At 39.0% G+C, this 20056-nt stretch overlaps 2 protein-coding genes across 2 annotated transcripts in view; one reads left to right on the top strand and one right to left on the bottom strand.

The window, feature by feature from the left end:
• Positions 1-5944, top strand: part of LOC124798295 (CWF19-like protein 1) — a 158743-nt gene extending 152799 nt beyond the window's left edge. Inside the window, exon 12 of the mRNA XM_047261624.1 lies at positions 5732-5944. Within this exon, the coding sequence (XP_047117580.1) occupies positions 5732-5870 (139 nt within the window). The 3' untranslated portion in view covers positions 5871-5944. The remainder of the gene's footprint in view (positions 1-5731) is intronic.
• A 2094-nt stretch (positions 5945-8038) lies between these two features.
• LOC124798278 lies at positions 8039-19003 on the bottom strand. Its single transcript, XM_047261601.1, has 3 exons — positions 18857-19003; positions 8547-8691; positions 8039-8462 (listed from the first exon to the last, which is right to left on the bottom strand). The coding sequence occupies exons 1-3, from the start codon at positions 18920-18922 to the stop codon at positions 8326-8328; spliced, it is 348 nt and encodes a 115-aa protein (XP_047117557.1). The 5' UTR covers positions 18923-19003; the 3' UTR covers positions 8039-8325.
• Between the last annotated feature and the right edge of the window lie 1053 nt (positions 19004-20056).

The following is a 20056-nucleotide window of genomic DNA, read 5'->3' as shown; positions in this document are numbered from 1 at the left end:
GGTTTTGTCCAATCAAACAAGGAGTGCAAAGGCCTGTGATCTGTTACTAAGTAGAATTTTCTGCCATACAAATAGTGGTGAAATTTGGTGACACCATACACAATAGCCAAAGCCTCTTTTTCAATTTGTGAATAGTTACACTGAGTTTTGGACAAAACTTTTTGTGAAAGCAATATGTCTGTCTTTATCGCCAATTCTGTGCAGAAGCACTGCTCCGATTCTGTAGGAGGAAATATCAACTTGCAATACAACTGGTTTGTCAGGATCAAAGTGAACTAAGCATCGATCACTGAGCAATGCATCTTGAAGTTTTTGAAAAGCTGCTTAGCACTCATCTGTCCAAACAAAGGGGACATTCTTGTGACGCAAGCGATGCAGCATTTGGTATAAACCGAATATAATAGTTCATTTTCCCTAAAATTGACTGCAATTCTGTGATATTGCGAGGAACTGGCAAGTCTTGTATGGCAAACAAATGTGACTGAAGAGGATGTACACCTTCACTGTTTATGACATGACCAAGATACTGCAACTCAGGTCTAAAAAAATTCACTTGTCCAGTCTGTACTTTAGTCTTGCCTCAGATAAAACATGAAATAAAGCATGTAAATTTGCAATATGTTCGCCAGGTGTACAACCTGCTACTACAATACCGTCCAAATAGTTTGAACAGTTTGGCACTAGTGCAGTCAGCTGTTCCAAATACTGTTGGAAGATGGCGGGTACGGAAGTGCTGTCAAAAGGCAAATGCAAATTTTTAAACAAGCCCAAATGAGTATTCAGTACACACACTTTTTGAGAGTCTTCATCGAGCGGTATTTGAAAATACGTGTTGTGCAAATCAATTTTTGAAAAGTAGTGTCTAGCACCTAAGTAGCAATGACAGTTTGTGGATTGACTGTAGACTTAAAGGTAACACAGAGGCGGATGCAACCTGAAGGTTTGGGGAGCAAAAACAGTGGACTTGCCCATTGACTAGCTGATAAGAGGGCAATTACTCCCATTATCTTGCAGTTCATTAAGTTCAGCAGCAACTTTGTCTCGTAATGCAATGGGAACAGTTCTGGCCCGGCAAAATTTTGGCTAAGCATTGTCTTTCAATGTAATATGTGCAACAAAATTGTTAGCTTTACCTACACCTTCAGAAGAGTGTTCTGGGAATTATTCTACCAAGCTAGCTACACTGTCCTTTGCATTGAATGCAGACACTGACAGCACATTGCCCTGAATATTAAAGCCAAACAAATCAAAAGAATCAAGACCAAATATGTTCTCACACTCGCGTGATTGTAGCTCTGTAAAGTCACTGTCCACATATGTGAGCGATGCTTAGCAGGCAAAGTACGTTCCGAGAACGGAAATGTCTTGTCCATTATAAGCAAAGAGAGTACATCCTGAAACAGATGGAGTTCTTGTTAGAAGAGATAGGTGGGGTCCTGACAGTGCAAAAGACTTGTGGGGAAATTTGCAGACTACCTAATAATGTACTACCTACAGCAGCCCTCTACGTTCAGTCAGTTAGGATGTACACCGTTAGTCAGGAAGTACAGTGTTCTGGCATAACCACAAGTGCTGGAACGAAGATGCGGAACGCAAGAGCAGAGAAGGCAGTGAGGAAATGGCAGCTAATGGTGCGCAGAATTGGACCGCGCTGCACCAAGAGCGACACCTGGAAGAAGCGAACTTAAGCACCACTCCTGCTAGCCTTGGCCACTCAGATTGGCACCAGTTCATGGACATTAGTTATCAGTGACACATGGAAAGTTGCCTGAACAATCACATATCAAGGGCTCTAAATTATATTGCAAGTCACCCCTCATTTGTGACTACTACTAGTAAATCTCCAAAGTTAAGTATTGTCAATTTGTTTTCTAGAAATAAAACTACTAATGTTATTTGTAGCTGGTGCCTTAATCTTCTCTTGTCTTTCCTTTGCAGGGGCGCATATTGCTTTAACAGTTTCTTTTCCTTTTAGCTGATCAGTGTTTTCAAGTGGGCATTGCAGAACATTTCTTTGTACATCTTTTTGTCTATTTGTTGCATTTGTGTCTTCCAACATGATCCCCGCCCCCTGCTCAGGCACTGCAGCCCCAAGCATTAGATGCCACACAACTCATGCAGATAATGGTAGGAAGTGCAGTGTTCAAACTTATCCAGAAGTTACATCCTAACACCACTCAGAGTGAACTGTCATACGAATGAGTAATTGCTTTGTTAACTAACTATTATGATCAACAAGTGAATGTGGTAGAAGCTAGGTATCAGTTTTTCAATTGCAAAAAACGGTCAGAACAAACTTATCGTGAGTGGGTAACAGATTTGCAGGGTATGACCAAGAAATACAAATTCAAATGTGCTTGTGGTGCTTTATATTCAGATGTTATGTTGCATGATGCGATTGTATACAATGTGCCTGATGTCAAAATCAGAGAACAAATTTTGAAACAGTCTGATCCATCATTTCAGCAGATAGTGAAATACTTGATCAGTATGATTCCGGTGCCTTGTCGGCTCATACACTTTAGCAGTCAGTTATTTGTTGGGTTGAGTCCCTTAGTTGTGATCACCCCATTCTGCACAGGCGGTGTACGCTAGCCACACCGGTCGAACAACCTTCCACACCGCCTAAACAGTTCGCTAAACAGGTGGCTACACAGGCGAACAGAATTAAGTCTTGCCCTTGCTGTTGTACATGGCACAAATGCCAAGACTGCCCCTCCCGACAAGCTTGGTGTTATGCTTCTGGTAGGAAAGGACATGTGCAATCTGTGTGTTTGTAACAGAACAGACATAAGAATTCGGCCTACTCACAAAACTATTATCACAAGGCCCATGTGATTAATGCAGTATATTCCAATCTGCAACTAGCAAGCGTGCAGTTTCATCAGTGATACGTCAGTCAACAAACTTTTTGTTCACTTGCTTATTTGTGAGAAAAGTGTGAAATTTCAGTTGCACACAGGTGTCTCTCTCACATTGCTAAATCGTTACACATGTGAACTGTTAGGCTCCCCACCCTTGTCTAAAAAATAGATGTTTGTCGAGAGTTGCCAAGTTTGGACTGAATCAGTAGAGGATTTGAACTGTTCCAATAAATGAGCCCAATGCTGAATGTCACTGGAAAATAGCTCTAATGTGATTAGCGGCAGCTGAACACTGTGAACACACAACTGTGTAATCCATGGTATATCAGGCTTCTACTGTTTTTCAATCAAGAGTGTTGAGTGACTTCTGTTATTTTAGAGTGTTGTGCAGGAACCAAATTACAGCATTTGTGGAGTACACTCAGTACCACTGTTACATTGGAAGATAAAATTGACAGCCGCGGTGGCCGAGCAGTTCTAGGCGCGCGACTGCTACGATCACAGGTTTGAATCCTGCCTCGAGCATGGATGTGTGTGTTGTCCTTAGGTTAGTTAGGTTTAAGTAGTTCTAAGTTCAAGGGGACTGATTACCTCTGATGTTAAGTCCCATAGTGCTCAGAGCCATTTGAACCATTTTGAAGATAAAATTATTTTTGTTTGTGTCTATACTCTGCAAAGCACAGTAAGGCATGTGGCAAGAACTGAATTGCCTTCCTGCTTTATGGCTTCAATTGTGGTAGCTACATGTTTGGGCTTCAGCTTTGTATGTGTTAGATGTAAAGGTAAAATCATTGTACTATTATTACCTTTTATGTACAAAAAATTTCATTCCTTTCATTACGAGCTGAATTAACCACTGTCTCGCATTGTTTATTGATCATATAGCAAAAAACGTTTGTTCACATATGCAATTTATTTTTCCTTTTACTTCAGCCTCCACACTGAAGTCAGTGTTTATGATTCCTGATACTAAATTTCAAATGAAGAAAAAGCATATTCTGATGCATTGGAAGAGCAGATACAACCTTGTTCAGTGCAAAACAATGAAAGTAGTTTGTTCCACAACACCATCCAAATTGGGCATTGTTCCGTCTTGATTTTTGTAAAGAAGCTTGTTTTCATATTAACTTAATATGTTACAGTAGATCAACTGAAAATATGGTCATTCAAGTATACATCTGACTTTCAAAAAAAAAAAAAAAAAAAAAAATGTTACCTTGTTCGTACACATGTTCACAATGTATGTTTGCATTTTCAGCTGTTTTCAATATTTAGTTTATTGTTGACAGTTATTTCTGAAAAATATGGATTAAGGAGTTTGCATTAAATTTTTCGTAAAAAATGGAATAAAATACAGCACAGCATTTGAAGTGTTTTCTGTGGCTGTTGGCGAATCCACTGTGAGTGAGACAAGAGTTTACAAGTGGTATAAATGTTTCCATAGAGGGTTGAGAAGATGTTGAAAAAGACGACCACTGTGGATGTCCCGGCACATCAGTTACTGACAACAATGTGGAAGAAGTAAAGAAAATGGTTCTGTAAAATTGCTGAATCACTGTCAGAAAGGTTGCTAATAATGTCACCATATCTCGTGCTCATGCCAAGCAATTTTTTCACATTTTGGGCATGAAAAGTGAAGCAGCAAAGTTTGTTCCAAAATTTTTGAATTTTGACAAAAAACGATGGATGTTGGTAGACATTGTTCAGGAATCCTGAATGAAGTTGACGATCTACAACTTCTAAAGAAGGTTATAACAGGTGACGAAACATGGATATATGGGTACGATGTCAAAACCAATGCCCAATCATCCCAGTGGAAATTGCCTTAAGAGCCAATACCAAAAACAACCAGAATTGTGGCAAAACCACTTGTGAAAATTGCATCACGATAATGCTTCCGCTTAAAGCTCAGTGCTTGTTCATAATTTTTTGGCAAAAGACAAAACAATTACGTTGCCTCACTACCGCATCGCACTCGACATGACTCCTTTCTATTCCTGAAGCTGAAGAGAACCATGAGAGGATGTAATTTTGTGACCATTGATGAGATAAAAACAGAATCACTGAAGGAGCTGAACACCATAACGAAAAGTGAATTACAGAAGTGAATTACAGAAGTGCTTCCATATTGGAAAATGGTGATGTTGAATAAATAAAGATTCTTTAAGAAAAATCCTCATTACTGTTTGATCACACCACGTATATCAACAGACATGTAACTGTTTGTTTAGTATTCATAACTCCACTCCTTTCCACAGTGGCTGTAGATTACGCTACAGAAAGTATTAATTTAATGAATCTAGTCATGAAAATTATCAGTCTTGTTTTGTTTTACCAGACCAAATTTTTATCGTGGACAAATGACTCCAAAAGAGTGCAGCCACCTGTCTTGCAGTAAAAGAAATGAACAGCCCACTCTCTCTCTCTCTCTCTCTCTCTCTCTCTCTCTCTCTCTCTCTGTGTGTGTGTGTGTGTGTGTGTGTGTGTGTGTGTGTGTGTTTTTTCATTGACTATATTTTTTGTTGCTTGTAACATTGCCAGTTTAGTGACACCCCCAATCCTCCCATTTCACTGTAGATATTAGCATAACTATGGTTTCCTTTTTTTTTCCAAAGGGAGTAAACTCCAAAAGCTTCTTTTGGATTAGGGAAAATTATCCTCTACTTATCAGCCAGGAACAATTTTTGGAGGATGACTTGAAATTATTTTATTCATAGTTTAAGGAATTTTTCCGTAAATTGACACCTGATTATAACTGTAGTGCAGAGTCATTATATACTGTTATTGCTTGTTCAGTTTATTATTTTTCAATCATATATAATAAATTCACACTATGCGGTATTAAATCATTGGTTTTGGTGTTCCAGAGATGTTCTGGCCAGTGAGTCAGTACTGAATATGGTGGATCGAGCAGATTGGAGAGACTGTAAAGTTTCTAAGGAAGAAGAAACCGAATTGACGAAAACTTTTAGGGCCTCTTTTCAGCCATTTGATTTTACTGTTTAAACATAATTTTATAATGAACATTTCAAGAAAATTTTTATTGTTTGAATAAATAATTAAGTTTATAAGAACTGAAAGTACAAAATGAACTTTATTTGGTATAGAAGAGAAGTGACTACTTACCACTCAATATCCCCATTTGTTATAAAAATACCATTATCCCAATAAAACTTGTAAAAGTGAAAGTTTATCCTCCATTTTACTAACTAATGTCAAAATATTTAAAATTATCACAAGGAGTTAAACAATAATGAAACAAAACTTCCATTGTTATATGTTGTATCACTCGAAGCCTATGTATACGCTAGTGTGCAATATACAACAATAAACAAATTATTTGCTGATGGACTATGTGAGAAGCAAAGTAAGAAACACAATCCAGCTGCTATCAGAAGAATGGAATATTTAACACAAAACTGCATTTAAGTAAATCGGATGTTTTCCAACCAGATTTTGCCAGGCACACCTGGCATTTTCATACTATTTACATCCAACAGATATTATTATTTTCCAAGAAATGTTGTATTTTCCCACTGTTACTATTTTGAGAGTGACTTGCAAAATTTCTACTTAGGAAGAACCTGAGTTTACACTCAAATCTCTATGGCTAAGTGCCAAAGCAACAGTATATATATATATATATATATATATATATATATATATATATATATATATATATATATATATAATATAATGGAAGGAAACATTCCACGTGGGAAAAATTATATTAAAAACAAAGATGAGGTGACTTACCGAACAAAAGCGCTGGCAGGTCGATAGACACACAAACAAACACAAACACACACACAAAATTCAAGCTTTCGCAACAAACTGTTGCCTCATCAGGAAAGAGGTAAGGAGAGGGGAAGACGAAAGGTCTGCTTGTGTCTGTATGTGTGGATGGATATGTGCGTGTGTGCGAGTGTATACCTGTCCTTTTTTCCCCCTAAGGTAAGTCTTTCCGCTCCCGGGATTGGAATGACTCCTTACCCTCTCCTTTAAAACCCACTTCCTTTCGTCTTCCCCTCCTTACCTCTTTCCTGATGAGGCAACAGTTTGTTGCGAAAGCTTGAATTTTGTGTGTGTGTTTGTGTTTGTTTGTGTGTCTATCGACCTGCCAGCGCTTTTGTTCGGTAAGTCACCTCATCTTTGTTTTTATATATATATATATAATTATGGTTTCAGTTTTTGTCAGTGTGGTAACTCTGTACTAATAATTTAATGTAGACCTATCTTAGCAAAGTAGTACATAGACTTTTTTCACAAAAAGAGGTGAACTCAACTCACACGCAACCGTGTGTGTGTGTGTGTGTGTGTGTGTGTGTGTGTGTGTGTGTGTGTGGGGAGGGGGGGGGGGGGGCATGGGTGCGCGCGCACTTTAGAAGAAGGCCTTTTGGCCGAAAGCTCACTTCTTTAGCAGTCAGTTTGTTGTGCCTGTCTGCGACAACAACATTATTCTACACACAAATATCAAGCTTTCGCAACCCACGGTTGCTTCATCAGGAAAGAGGGAAGGAAAGGGAAAGACGAAAGGATGTGGGTTTTAAGGGAGAGTCATTCCAATCCCGGGAGCGGAAAGACTTACCTTAGGGGGAAAAAGGGACAGGCGCACACACACACACACACACACACACACACACACACACACACACACACAGACATATGTAAAGGCAAATAGTTTGGGCAGAGATGTCAGTTGAGGCGGAAGTACAGAGGCAAAGATGTTGAGTGACAAATGATGAACGAGGGGCGGCAACTTGAAATTAGCTAAGGTTGAGGCCAGAGAGTATATATTGAAGGGCAAGTTCCCATCTCCGGAGTTCTGGTAGGTTGGTGTCAGTGGGAAGTATCCACATAACCCGGACGGTGTAACAGTGTGCCAAGATGTGCTGGCCGTGCACCAAGGCATGTTTAGCCACAGGGTGATCCTCATTACCAAAAAACACTGTCTGCCTGTGTCCATTCATGTGAATGGACAGTTTGTTGGTGGTCATTCCCACATATATACTTAGGCTATTGTGTAAGATTCAATTAGCAAGCATTCCTAATGGGAGAAATCACACAAACAAATGTCATGTAAAAAAAGAAAGAAAAAGATATATGAGAGTTAGCAGGAACTGAAAGGTAGACAGATAAGCACATTGCCCAATAATTTGAAGAACAAAAAGAAATGGTAGCTCAGAACTTTATTACAATTAAGCTCCATTATTTTTATATACAACATATCAGGTAAAACTATGTAATAATTGTAGTCTCATTGTTTTATCTAAGATGAAGTTCATTCATCTTCAGCAATGAGCAACTCCACAGCTTAAGACATTTTGTATTCACCTAGTTTTTGTTTTAGAAATAACTGGAGAGAATGCATGCAGCTATTAAAGCATAAATCACTTAACTGACACTAGCAATTCTCTTTCATCTCAGTTGTCTTTGTATTTGCTAAATTATTGTGTCACATTTATTTTGAAAGGCTTGACGGTTGAGGTATACGGTATTTCAACATTTCAATTTCAGCTTCAAAATATGAGGTATTGTGGTATGAGTAATATTCAGGATTTTTATATTCGCCGTCTTTGGATGCCCCAGGTCCTACTCCTAGAAAAAAAAAAGAGAGACTTTTCAATTTTTAAGCTTCATTTCCTGAACATACTAAATCTGTGATTATTGTTTTGTGTATACCTCCTGAAGGTACTTGGTAAACTGCTGCACTTAAACCAGGAACGTCTACTGATGTTATACTTGGTGGTACTTTACTTCCAGTTCCACTTGGTTGCTTAGGAGAAGCTGGTTTGCTACCAACACAGTAGCATCTACTTCCAGATACCTGCAAAATTTTTTTGTTTCAGTGGTAAACCTTTTAAGATATGTATATCAGCATTCTTTATGCTCAATTTGGACATGAGTCTACATGTATTGAAGAATATTTCATTGTTAGGTAAAAGTAAAATCATCATCAGTACTAGTGTAATATTACCGTAAAAAATAGCTGCACAAAATGATTATGTCAAAAGAACTTTAGTTGGATTGTAATTCTCTATTGCTTCTTATTTTGAAATGTTACTTTTTATGGCATACTGTGCTAATATTCCAAGGTTGTTATTCTGTGGTTCTGATCTGCATGTCCCAATGGTCTTATTTCTTCTTTCAAAATAAACTTGCTTTTGCCACAAGTTATGTTATTGCAATTCCCTTTAATGAAGAAATGTTAACCTAATGCATTTCTACATCAACACATCAAAACTATTATCAGCAATACAGTCACTGTGTAAATAAATAATTGCATAATACAGAAAATTCAGCTGGTGAGAACCACTATTGTGTGAAAAAGATTTAACATAAAATTAGTTTTCAGAGGTTAAAGTGATTCTTCAGATCCATAGTGCTGCAATTACACTAATAAATTAAATTTTCCTCTTGCCTCACTATTGGCTCCCTACAACTCAACCTGACAAGTTTTAGGTATTACAAACTTGAAATATATCTCACATACCAGGTGTGTTGTTGCCGATATACATCTGTAATTCACAACTTTATTGTGTGAAAGAGGCTACTAACATGCATCATTTCCCATTTTCTCTTCCATTTGTGTATGATACTTGGGAAGAATTACCATCAGTAAGCATCTGTATAAGCTTTAATTTACCTTATTTTACCATCGTGGCTATTTCACAACAGACATGTAGGAAGAAGTAACAAGTTGCTCGAATTTCCTTCTAATATACTTTTTCAAAATTATAAAATTAACCTTTGTGTGAGAATGCCTTTCTTGTAGCAGCTGCCATTGAAAATGGGTGAGCTTTTCTGTCGACACACAACTGCCGGACAAACTTGTGATGAATTCATTTAGGCGAACAGCTTGTTGGTGGTCATTTCCACATAAATGCTGTGCAGAGATCCTCTGATGGGGTAGAATAAGCCTGCGAGGGATTGGAGTAAATGTGTCTGGGTGTGTGTATTGATCACATCTTACATTTGCATCTTCCACAGACCCATGTGGCATGGGGCTGGAAGTGAATGTGGCATTAAGATGAACCAGGATATTGCATAGATTGGTTTGGAGGCGGAATACAATTTTGGGAGTGAGTGAGAAAGATTGTGAGTAAGATGTTCCTCATTTCCAGGCAAGATGGTAGATAGTTGAAGCCCTAGCCCTGGAATTGTTTCTGTCCATGCTGATATTGGGCTGTGATGAGGGTGCTCCTTCACAGCTCATTTTTGAGGGTGGTCTGAGGGTTAGGAGTGTGTGAGGGTATGGTGTAGAAATTATGTCTGCAGACTAGGTTTAGGGGGTAGTGCAGCATATTGGGCAACGTAATTCTTATCACTGCAAATGCATTGTCCATGGCTGGCCCAACTATATGGGGGTGATTTTTTGGTGTGTCAGGTATGGCAGCTACCAAAATGCAGGTACTGTTGATAGTGAGCTTGATATGGACACAAGTGTGTGTTGAGACATTAGAGGTGGGTGTCAGTATCCAGGAAGGTGGCATATTGGACGCAGGATGACCAGGTGAAGAGAATGGGAGAGTAGGTGTTGAGGCTAGGGGGAATGAGGATATGGAGGATAGGGTAGACGAGGGTTTGTGGTCTAGATGATCCCAGTCTTCTTCGTTCACCTCCCCCTCCCCCCTTTCCGATGACTCAATGCCTCTATTATTGAGTTGTTACCTGACTCCTAAATTATTTACATTCTGTAAAAGTCTAGATCTGGCTTACTTACCTGTTTCATGCAACAGTGTTGTCAGTGCTCGCTGTAAGGTATGATGGGAAAGAAAAAGGGTGTCAGCTACTGGGTCTAGGCACCCAATTAGAGAGCAGCTGACAGACTACATGTTTCAAAGGAATATAGTCACATTTTCACATCAGTAATCACAGCCTTCAAAATCTTAACACATTCAGAAGAAATATGCAAATATTTTTAGAACCAAGATTATTAATTTAATTTTAGCTTTGCTTTTTGTTCCCAACCAACTGCAAACTTGTTATTCTTCACATATTTGGAAGAAACAATGTATGTTACAACAAACATTATTAATTTAATTTTTATATCAAAGTAATCAGCAACCAGTTGCATAAAAGAAATTTAATTTCTTAACCAGTTTCAGGCACTTGGTGTCCTCCTTCAGGAAGTTATACCTATTGCCTTACTTGTGTCAACAATAAAATGCATACAGCAAAGTGCCACGGTAAAAGAAAACAAGAGCAATAATAACTAATTACTTATTGCTCCGGTATTTTTTTAGTACCATGGCATTTTGCTGTATGCATCTTTCTGACGACATTCGCAAGTATTGTGATAGGTGTAACCTTCTGAAGAAGGGCACTAAGTGCCCGAAACCAGTTAAGAAAGTAAATTTCTTTTATGCACCTAATTGCTGATTATTTCGATATGTACAACTGCGGTTACTGAGGATGAATAAAATATTAAATTTAACTTTTGCAAGTAAAACCATCATATTCCAGCCTAACCTAGGCCTCTGGCTAAGCTACAGATCAGTGTCATCACAACCAGATATTTTAGCTTTCACATTTGTTGGCTTTGCCAAGTCACAACCAAACTGTCACATTCCAATCTCACCACAACCTTGCAATGTGTGACATACATAGAAAGAGTGTCACATATTCATGACAACAAAGATTATAAGTTTAAACAGTGCTCTTGGGTCCCAACCTAATTGCAGTCTTGGAAATTGTGACATATTTGGAAAATAAAAGTAGCTGCACATTTGTGACAAACCAAATTATAAATTTTACCACTGCACATGCACAGCAATGAAATTTATAACCTTGTTTGTCACAAATTTTTCGCTATTGCTGTAAGAGCTTTGCTATCAGGTCTCAACCAAATTCAGGACATATTTGGGAAAAAAAAGACCCACAGTCCAATATTTGTGACAACACTGAATAACTGAACTGTATCTACTTCAATCCTGGAAATTCATTGCTCATTTCCTCGCCTCTCATTGGTATCATCCCATTGGGTATGTGAAACTGACATGTTGCCAACCAATAAACAGTAGAGGAATGCTGCCATTACTGCTGCTGGCCCTGATCTACACTTCAGCTTTTACATTACACTAGGATTTTCGACTGAAGTGTTTCCTTGGGATTTTTCCAATAAACATATTTATTTTAGTCAGAACTGTTTCATCACCAAACTGAGCTTTACTGCTGTAGCAGGACCAGTGGGAAATGCCATGTACAAGTAATAAAATACTATGGTAAGCACTTGAAGATGAGCTTTTAAAGCACAACAAGCATCATAGTTTTTACTCAAAACCTTGATTGTGACTCAAGTCTACTTCTAACTTTATGAGTGTAAAACAGTCACACCTCCAAAATAGGCACTATATATAAAATAAGTTTTAGAAGTACCTTCTGAAAAAGAAAGTCAAGAAAGTAAAGAATAAATGGTACAGAACATCACACAGTCCTTTTTTTATTTTTATTCAAATGTCATCACAGCTACATTAGCTCAAAGTGTACTACTTCTTTTCCTTCAGCGTTTGTCCCGCGTGCCTGTGGGGTCCGCTACATGGGTCCGTTGTCTCCATTTCACTCTATCATGGGCTGCATCTGGGTGAATGTTCATGCATTTAAGGTCTTTATGAATTGTATGAGCCCAACGTTGCTTAGGTCGTCCCTTGGTTCTACTGCCGACGATTTCAAGTGTGTAACCCGCCTTGGCAATAGAGTCTTCACCGGCCTGTAAAACATCCCCAAACCATTGAAGACGACTCTCATGCATCTTGTCTTGGATCAGTGCAACACCAAACTGTTCCCTAATGCTGTCATTAGAAACGTGATGTAACTTAGTGAGGCCCGCTGTCCACCTTAGCATCTTCGTTTCCATTATGCTTAGGCGGCGTTCTGTCTCAACTGTAGTCAGCCAGCACTCACAACTATACAAGGCAACTGGTCGGATGACAGTGCGATAGAGTTTTGATTTTAAATTATCTTTCCTCCTGCGGTTGCAAGTGACTCCGGTTGTTGTTGTTCGCCACCTCATCCAGGCTGCCTGAGTTCTGGTGTTGACCTCTTCAGTGGGTCGGCCATCAACGGTGATCGTGGAACCAAGATATTTAAACTTACATGAGTCAGATCTTCACCATTAATCATGATGGTTCCAATTTCATGTCTGTCTGATGTCATGTACTCGGTTTTCTTCAAATTAAGGTGCAAACCGTCCATTTGGCTACCTTCCAATCATGGGAACACCATAACTGCTGGAAGGACATCTGGGCCAGTGGCTTTCCCAGGCTTCATTTTGCTCAAAGCAGTCTTTACCTCTGCGACTGCAAATTCTCTTACGGGCCCTTCAACAGCATGGCCAATGGGTATTGGTCGATGGGGGGAACCCTTCTGTTGAGATCTTCTTGAAGTAGCTGCACCATCGTTCTTTGGCCTTCTTCCAGTCAACTAGCAGATTACCGGTCTCATCATTGACTCCGTAGAACTGATGAACATCATATGAATTGCAATGTCTTGCTTTAGTGAGTCGATATAAGTCCCGCTCTCCTTCACATGTGTCAAATTTTGCATATAGATCATCATAACGTGAGGATTTGGTTGCTGCTACAGCCTGTTTTGCATCTCTTCGGGCTGTTCTGTACGCATTCCATCGCTCTGGTGTTTTATCGGTAAGACTCATGATACAATCGTTTCTTTGTGTGTACCGTGTCTTTGACGGTGTCATTCCAAATCCACGCATCTCTATCAATCCCCTGTCGTCCTCAAAGTGTAAAAAGCAATTATAATTGCAACACAGTAACAAAAGGGGTGTATTCCCCTTCTGCTTTGACTATTGACATCACCAATGAACTTTTGTATAGGTGTTGTGACAGACTGATCTGTAGGACTGCCCCAGGTCAGGGTTATGTAGGAAGGTGATGCCAACAAGTATGTCAAAAATACGAAGCTGCCACATTCCCTCCCCCTAGGTATTTTTGACATTTACAGCAACAAATTGAAACATAACACACCCGAATGACAGGTTGTAGAATCTTAGTTTGTTTCAATTGAGAGAAGCCAATGAATGTGCTTGACAATACTCTTTTATATAAATTGTGTATTCCACAGTTATCTTTATATTCTACTTTCTCAATTTGATCTGATATTTTAAGGTAATGTCCAAATTCCGAAATACCGAGCAAGATAGCACAGTCATGTCACACTGGACTCGCATTTGGAAGTACAATGGTCCAAACCTGCGTCCGACCATCCAGATTTAGGCTTTCCATGACTTCCCTAAATCACTCCATGCAAATGCTGGGATTGTTCCTGTGAAAGGACAACCTTTCCTAATCTGAGCTTGTGCTCCATCTCCAACGGCCTCATTGTCAACTGGACGTTAAACACTAACCTCCTCCTCCTCCTCGTCCAAATTCGCAAGGGGTTTCGGTACTTTGTTGAAATACATGATTGTATGAAACCATCACTGGTCAAAGCTGACTGGTTACATAGTATTTCTCAATACCTCCACAAAAAGAGTTCCCACTATTTTAAAAAAAAGAAAAACCTATTGCTAACCAAGACTGCACAAAAAACTGTACATCTGAGATGCTCTACATCATGTTCTTTTCAAAGGAACTTAATTAAATCTCTAATCACTATTATGTGCGTGAACGTCCAATAAGATAAGTATAAAATTATTGTGCAGTCATTAACAGACCAAGGAAGGAAGATTGGGATACAATTTCCTGCTGAGATGGAGCTCAAACTGGGCAAGGGTGGGGAAAGAAAACCACTGTGACCTGTTCAGAGACATCTTAACCTTTCTAAGTAAAGTATAGAATTCAAACAATGGAAAATCCAGGACGGAATAATGATGATATTATGAGAAGGATAGATTGCTACTCACCATTTAGCACAAATGCTGAGTCACAGACAGACACAATAAAAAGACTGTTAAACACGTAAGCTTTCAGCCAGAAGGCCTTCTTCTGAAACAGACACCACACACACACATTCACGCAGATGCAGCTGACACGAACATGACCACTGTGTTTGTGTGAATGTGTGTGTGTATGTTGTCTATTTCAGAAGAAGGCCTTCTGGCCGAAAGCTTACATGATTAGTAGTGTTTTCATTGTGCCTGTCTGCGACTTAACATCTCTGCTGTATGGTGTGAAGCAGTCTCTGCTTTTCATAATATTGTCTTAAAGTATATAAATGTAACTCTGGAAGGCCAGAGCAAAATTTAATCCCACTCCTGAATATGAGTCCAATGCCACAGTCACACCAGCACCTCACTCTTTTAATACACTGATGCACTGGCCAGCCACATGACTCAGATTTTAAGCTTCACTGATTGAACAGACTGTGTTATACCATCATCAACTGGACCTACTTCTATACAATTGATTTTTAGTTTTATTTTTACAATTAAAATGAATTCCATGATGCCCCTTTAATAATTTCACAAATACAGTTTTCTAGTCGAGAGGAATTCACACAGCACTTTCAGTGTGTTAGAGGGTTCTCAGCATATGCTGGTCAACGATTTACTTTTTTGAAATCTGTGGCTAACTAGTACCAAGTTGCTGGTACACTGTGCCAGATAGCTGTTTTTTGAAATAATGGTTATTTTCATTGTATTGGGCCAAAGAAACCTCTCGTATAAATAATTATGGTGACAAAGAAACCAAACATAGCATTAGTCTAAGGAATAGGGGTTTACTTCTAATAGCACATTAACCTTGATTACTAAACCCTCACAAAATTTACAAAATGTATGAATTCCTATGGGACCAAACTGCCGAGGTCATCGGCCCCTAGACTTACTACTTGAACTAATTTACGCTAAGAACAAAACACACATCCGTACCTGAGGAAGGACTCAAACATTCAGTGGGAGGGGGCGCACAATCCGTGACATGGCGCATCAGACTGCACGGCCACTACGTGCAGCACAAATTTTACAATTGCAGTTCCTACAATCTGGACATGTGGTTTTGAGTACCTTGATGGCAACATTGTTTTTAACAATGGCTGAATTATTTACTGCCAAAATCCAGCTGAAACTTGTGCTTGTTTTGTGAACGTTCTGAATGTTTACTAATGGTGTGCCTGTTTGCTGATAGTCAGCATATTTGTTTTGTGGCTTAGAATTTATATTAGTATGGCATCTTTGATGAAATATCAAGCAGTCACAGTTAGAAGAGTGTGAATTTACATCACATTTCCCCCTTCAGTGCTGATCTCATCTTTGATGATGATGAGGTCCCATACTCCGAGGAGCGTAGGGAATGATGGGGGAGATCCACACCGCCGAATAGGCAAGGTCCTAGCGGAGGTGGTTTGCCATTGCCTTCCTCCGACTGTAATGGGGATGAATGATGATGATGATGATGATGAAGACAACACAACACCCGGTCATCTCGAGGCAGGGAAAATACCTGACCCCACCAGGAATCAAACCCGGGCCCCCATGCGCGGGAAGCGAGAATGTTACTGCAAGACCACGAGCTGCATAATCTCATCTTTAGCTACTAAAATTTGCACAACATACATGGTGCTGAGTTTGATTTTGACACTAACATACTGGGTGGTTTGCTCGAAGAAACTGACAAGAATAGATAATTTAGTGAATAGGATGATGATGATGATGATGATGATGATGTGTGTACAGATGACAGTGATGTAGGCCCACACTTTCAAGCAGCAAATGAGGAAAATGAGGAATCAGAAGAAGGATCCCTGAGTGGCCATGGAAGACTGAGCTAGGTCATGCTTAGATTATAATAGTAGTGTCTAAAGTAGAAGACTACTCATTTTGTGTGTAAAATACCTTCGCAGTTATGATGATGATGATTTATAACCAATGGATAACAGTTATGACTTATTTTCCAATAAGATTTTGAGCAGTAAATTTGTCAAGTTATAAGGTGTAAAACATGCCACTTTGTACTTATTTTGTATGTAACAAACCACTGGAGATCTAACAATTGCAATTAACTAGTACTTAGCCTATATATGACTTCCTCTGAATAAAATCTATAGTAGTAAAATTTATAACGATTTAGTAGCAATGTAATATTTTCCCCTCTTTAGTGTTCAAGGGTTAATTGGAACAAATTCATTAATAAGCTGGCGAGATGTAGTTTGGCATGCAGTAGACCTACATGTATGTGCCCACTGAAGGCAGGAGTCTACCAAAACTGTAACCAAAAGCAGTTCACAAGTCCAATAATTATTAAATTCTATATGTTCTACATCAGTACATTTTTTAGTGAAGCTGCAAACCATAGCACTCACAGTCACCAAGGTTGAAACCAAAAGAAGAGATTACAAGGGCCTATCAAACGAAACCTGGTAAGAAACTGAATAAAGACTCAGCATGGAAGAAGGAAGGAAGATATTAGAGTTTGACAACTCATTGAGGTCACTAGAAGAGAAGGAATGAAGATTTGGGTTTAACATCCCTTCGACATCAAGGTCATTAGAGACGGAACAACCTCTGTATGGATTGTCAGGCATGGATTTGAACTGTCGTCCTCCCGAATGCGAGTCCAGTTTGCTAACCACTGCACCACCTCGCTTGGTATGTCAGACTGGGGAAGAAAATTAACCACGGTCTTTCAAAGGAATCATCCACACAGATGCATTACGTAATTTACGCAAATCATGGAAAACCTACATCTCGATGACTGCACTAGGGTTGGAACCCTCTTGCCATTGTCCCAAGCAAAAGCTCTGTGTACTACCTCTCTCAATAACACCCATTATGGGACTGGGTATTTCTCACAGTGCCAAGTCTATATATGGAGATGGAAATCAGCAATTGGTACAGCTGTGGTAACTACAATCATTCAGATCATTTCGTTTTGACTGCAGAAAACACTGTTGTTGGTGAAGTCAGAGAGATTAAAAACTCCTGAATGGCATTGCAGTAATATTAGTCATAGTTAACTCAACCATATCATTCATTCATGGTGCGGCCCACTTCACGAAGTGTCTGCCCTGGAAAATGACTCCCGAATCGAAATGACATTTATCCAAATAAACAACTTTTGTGGTATGCTGAATCTGGTGATGCTTTCCTTGATAAAATTGTCAACGGATGAAACTCTTAGGTGCACTTCAGTTAACAATAATAATGGGGGGCTAAGGATTTTTTTAAGAAATTCATAATGGTTTCACAGAACATAGACAGTGAAAGATTAATATTTTCTGAATAAAAGCTTGGCTGTCTGCATATTATAACTAACAATTCGAAACACACTTAATACATAGGGAATAAGTATGGAAGTCAGTTCTCATCACCCCAAACCAAACAATTTCCTATCACCAGAAACAATTAGGCCTATCTAGCTTAACTCTGAGCAGGGGATTCCGAGTTTCCATATAACAAGACCATCTCCAACCCCCCCCCCCCTCCTCCCTCCCCTTTCCAAAATTGACGCACAATTTAGATACATGTTAAAACCTTAAGAACCAACTAGTAGCAATAAGTCCTATTCTGCACAAGCTCTCATCCTTTACTAAAGAAGTTTTGTTGAGTGCTACAGGACTTATACTGTGTGTGGGGAAATTGAATCTAAATGCAATAAAGCCCTGTGTATGAGGGTCCTACAGAAAAAAATTAATCTGTATCCATTAATATTTTTTTCCATTCACATGTAGCTGCATACAGTAATCTTTCGTGAGTAACTAAGACGAATGTAAAAGTTTTACTTAACAATTTTTTTTCTTACAAAAGGAACAACTGAAGGTTTTAAATGAAACAAGAACGAACTGTACCTCATCGTTTCTCACGCAGTAATATTACTTTACGTTACTTCCAACGTCCTCACTGCTACGAAATCCTTAATTATGCAGTAAACTCATTTCATTAGTTACTCTTTCGTTTCTGGATATGGAAACAATACACAGAATGTACTCGTTCAAGATTTGTGTGTGTGTGGATAATTCACTATTAAGCAAGTTCGACACATTTCTTTTAACATATTCACGATTGCGTACGTCACCAAATCCACAAGGTGCGATACCTTTCGATTTACGTTGCTGAGGAATGACAGGCGTATTATACTGCTGGCCATTTTAAAATACTTCATTTATTTACAATAACACAGCCGTTCCCTTAACTTTGTCCGCTGATAGCCGAATTCCCTTATGAACTCGTCAGAGATGATACGCACATGTTTTTCAAAGACACAGGTATTAAAGTACCAATGCATATGCAACAATCTATCTGCGTAGATTTTTTTTATTTTATTGGCTTCTAGCATAATGACTTTTTAGCCATCACAAATTAAATGTATTGATACATATACACATAGCAAAGTAACATTTGTTCTTCTTCATTCATATACGTCCTCAGACACAATTGACAGTTAACCACTTAGTTGTTAATTCATTTCTTTAGTTAAGTTCACTGGTCACAATTCCGTTTAAATTTTTATATCGTCTTTAGCTAAAAGTCTGGATATGGCGTTGTAGGACCTCCTGGTTGTGTCTCCGAGAACTGGGATCGTGCACAGTGGTTAGAGCTCCCATCACCTAGGAAGGCGCTTCCGCGCAATAGGGGGGGAGAGGAAAGGAAGCGTGAGGGGGATGAGAACTGCATATGCGCGGCTGCATAGAACGGGCAAATAAAAGTCCATGCTGCGAACTGCATTGCTGAGGATAACAGTCAGGCTCGTTTGTCTACGGTACATTGTATTATACGTTCAAATCTATGAGAGGAATAATAATCATTAAAAACAATTTCGAACAATCGCCATAAGAGAAATATTAACTAACATCATTAACTCATGTCCACTGCTCCACATATTTACTCTGCGTGGCGCCAATAACACGTTCGATATTCCAGTGAGAGACCACATTTATATTACATTGAACAAGCAAACAGTTAACCGTCATCCGCGAATAACTCCACGGAATCTGACCGATAACATCGTAAACCACCGATATCTCGACAAGTAACAGCTACTGTTATTTTAGGGCCTTATCCAGTTTGTGCCTTGAAAATGACAAAGGTGGGGGCAATATATTGAACATTATAGTATGCATAATTAAAACGATACAAAGTCCTAATCAAAAAGGCTAGGAAGTTCTTATTATTATGTATGTAACTGATAAATACCATTGCAGACTGGGAAACACCGAAAGGCACTGTGCAAATGGTGGACAAATTTAAATATGTGGGAGAATTTATAACAGGAAGGAACAGGAGCAAGGAGGGAATA

The sequence above is a fragment of the Schistocerca piceifrons genome, chromosome 5 (genome assembly GCF_021461385.2).
Source record: "Schistocerca piceifrons isolate TAMUIC-IGC-003096 chromosome 5, iqSchPice1.1, whole genome shotgun sequence".
Classification (NCBI taxonomy): domain Eukaryota; kingdom Metazoa; phylum Arthropoda; class Insecta; order Orthoptera; family Acrididae; genus Schistocerca; species Schistocerca piceifrons.
The sequence above is the reverse complement of the archived record's forward strand: the minus strand, read 5'-3'. Positions and strand labels throughout refer to the sequence as shown.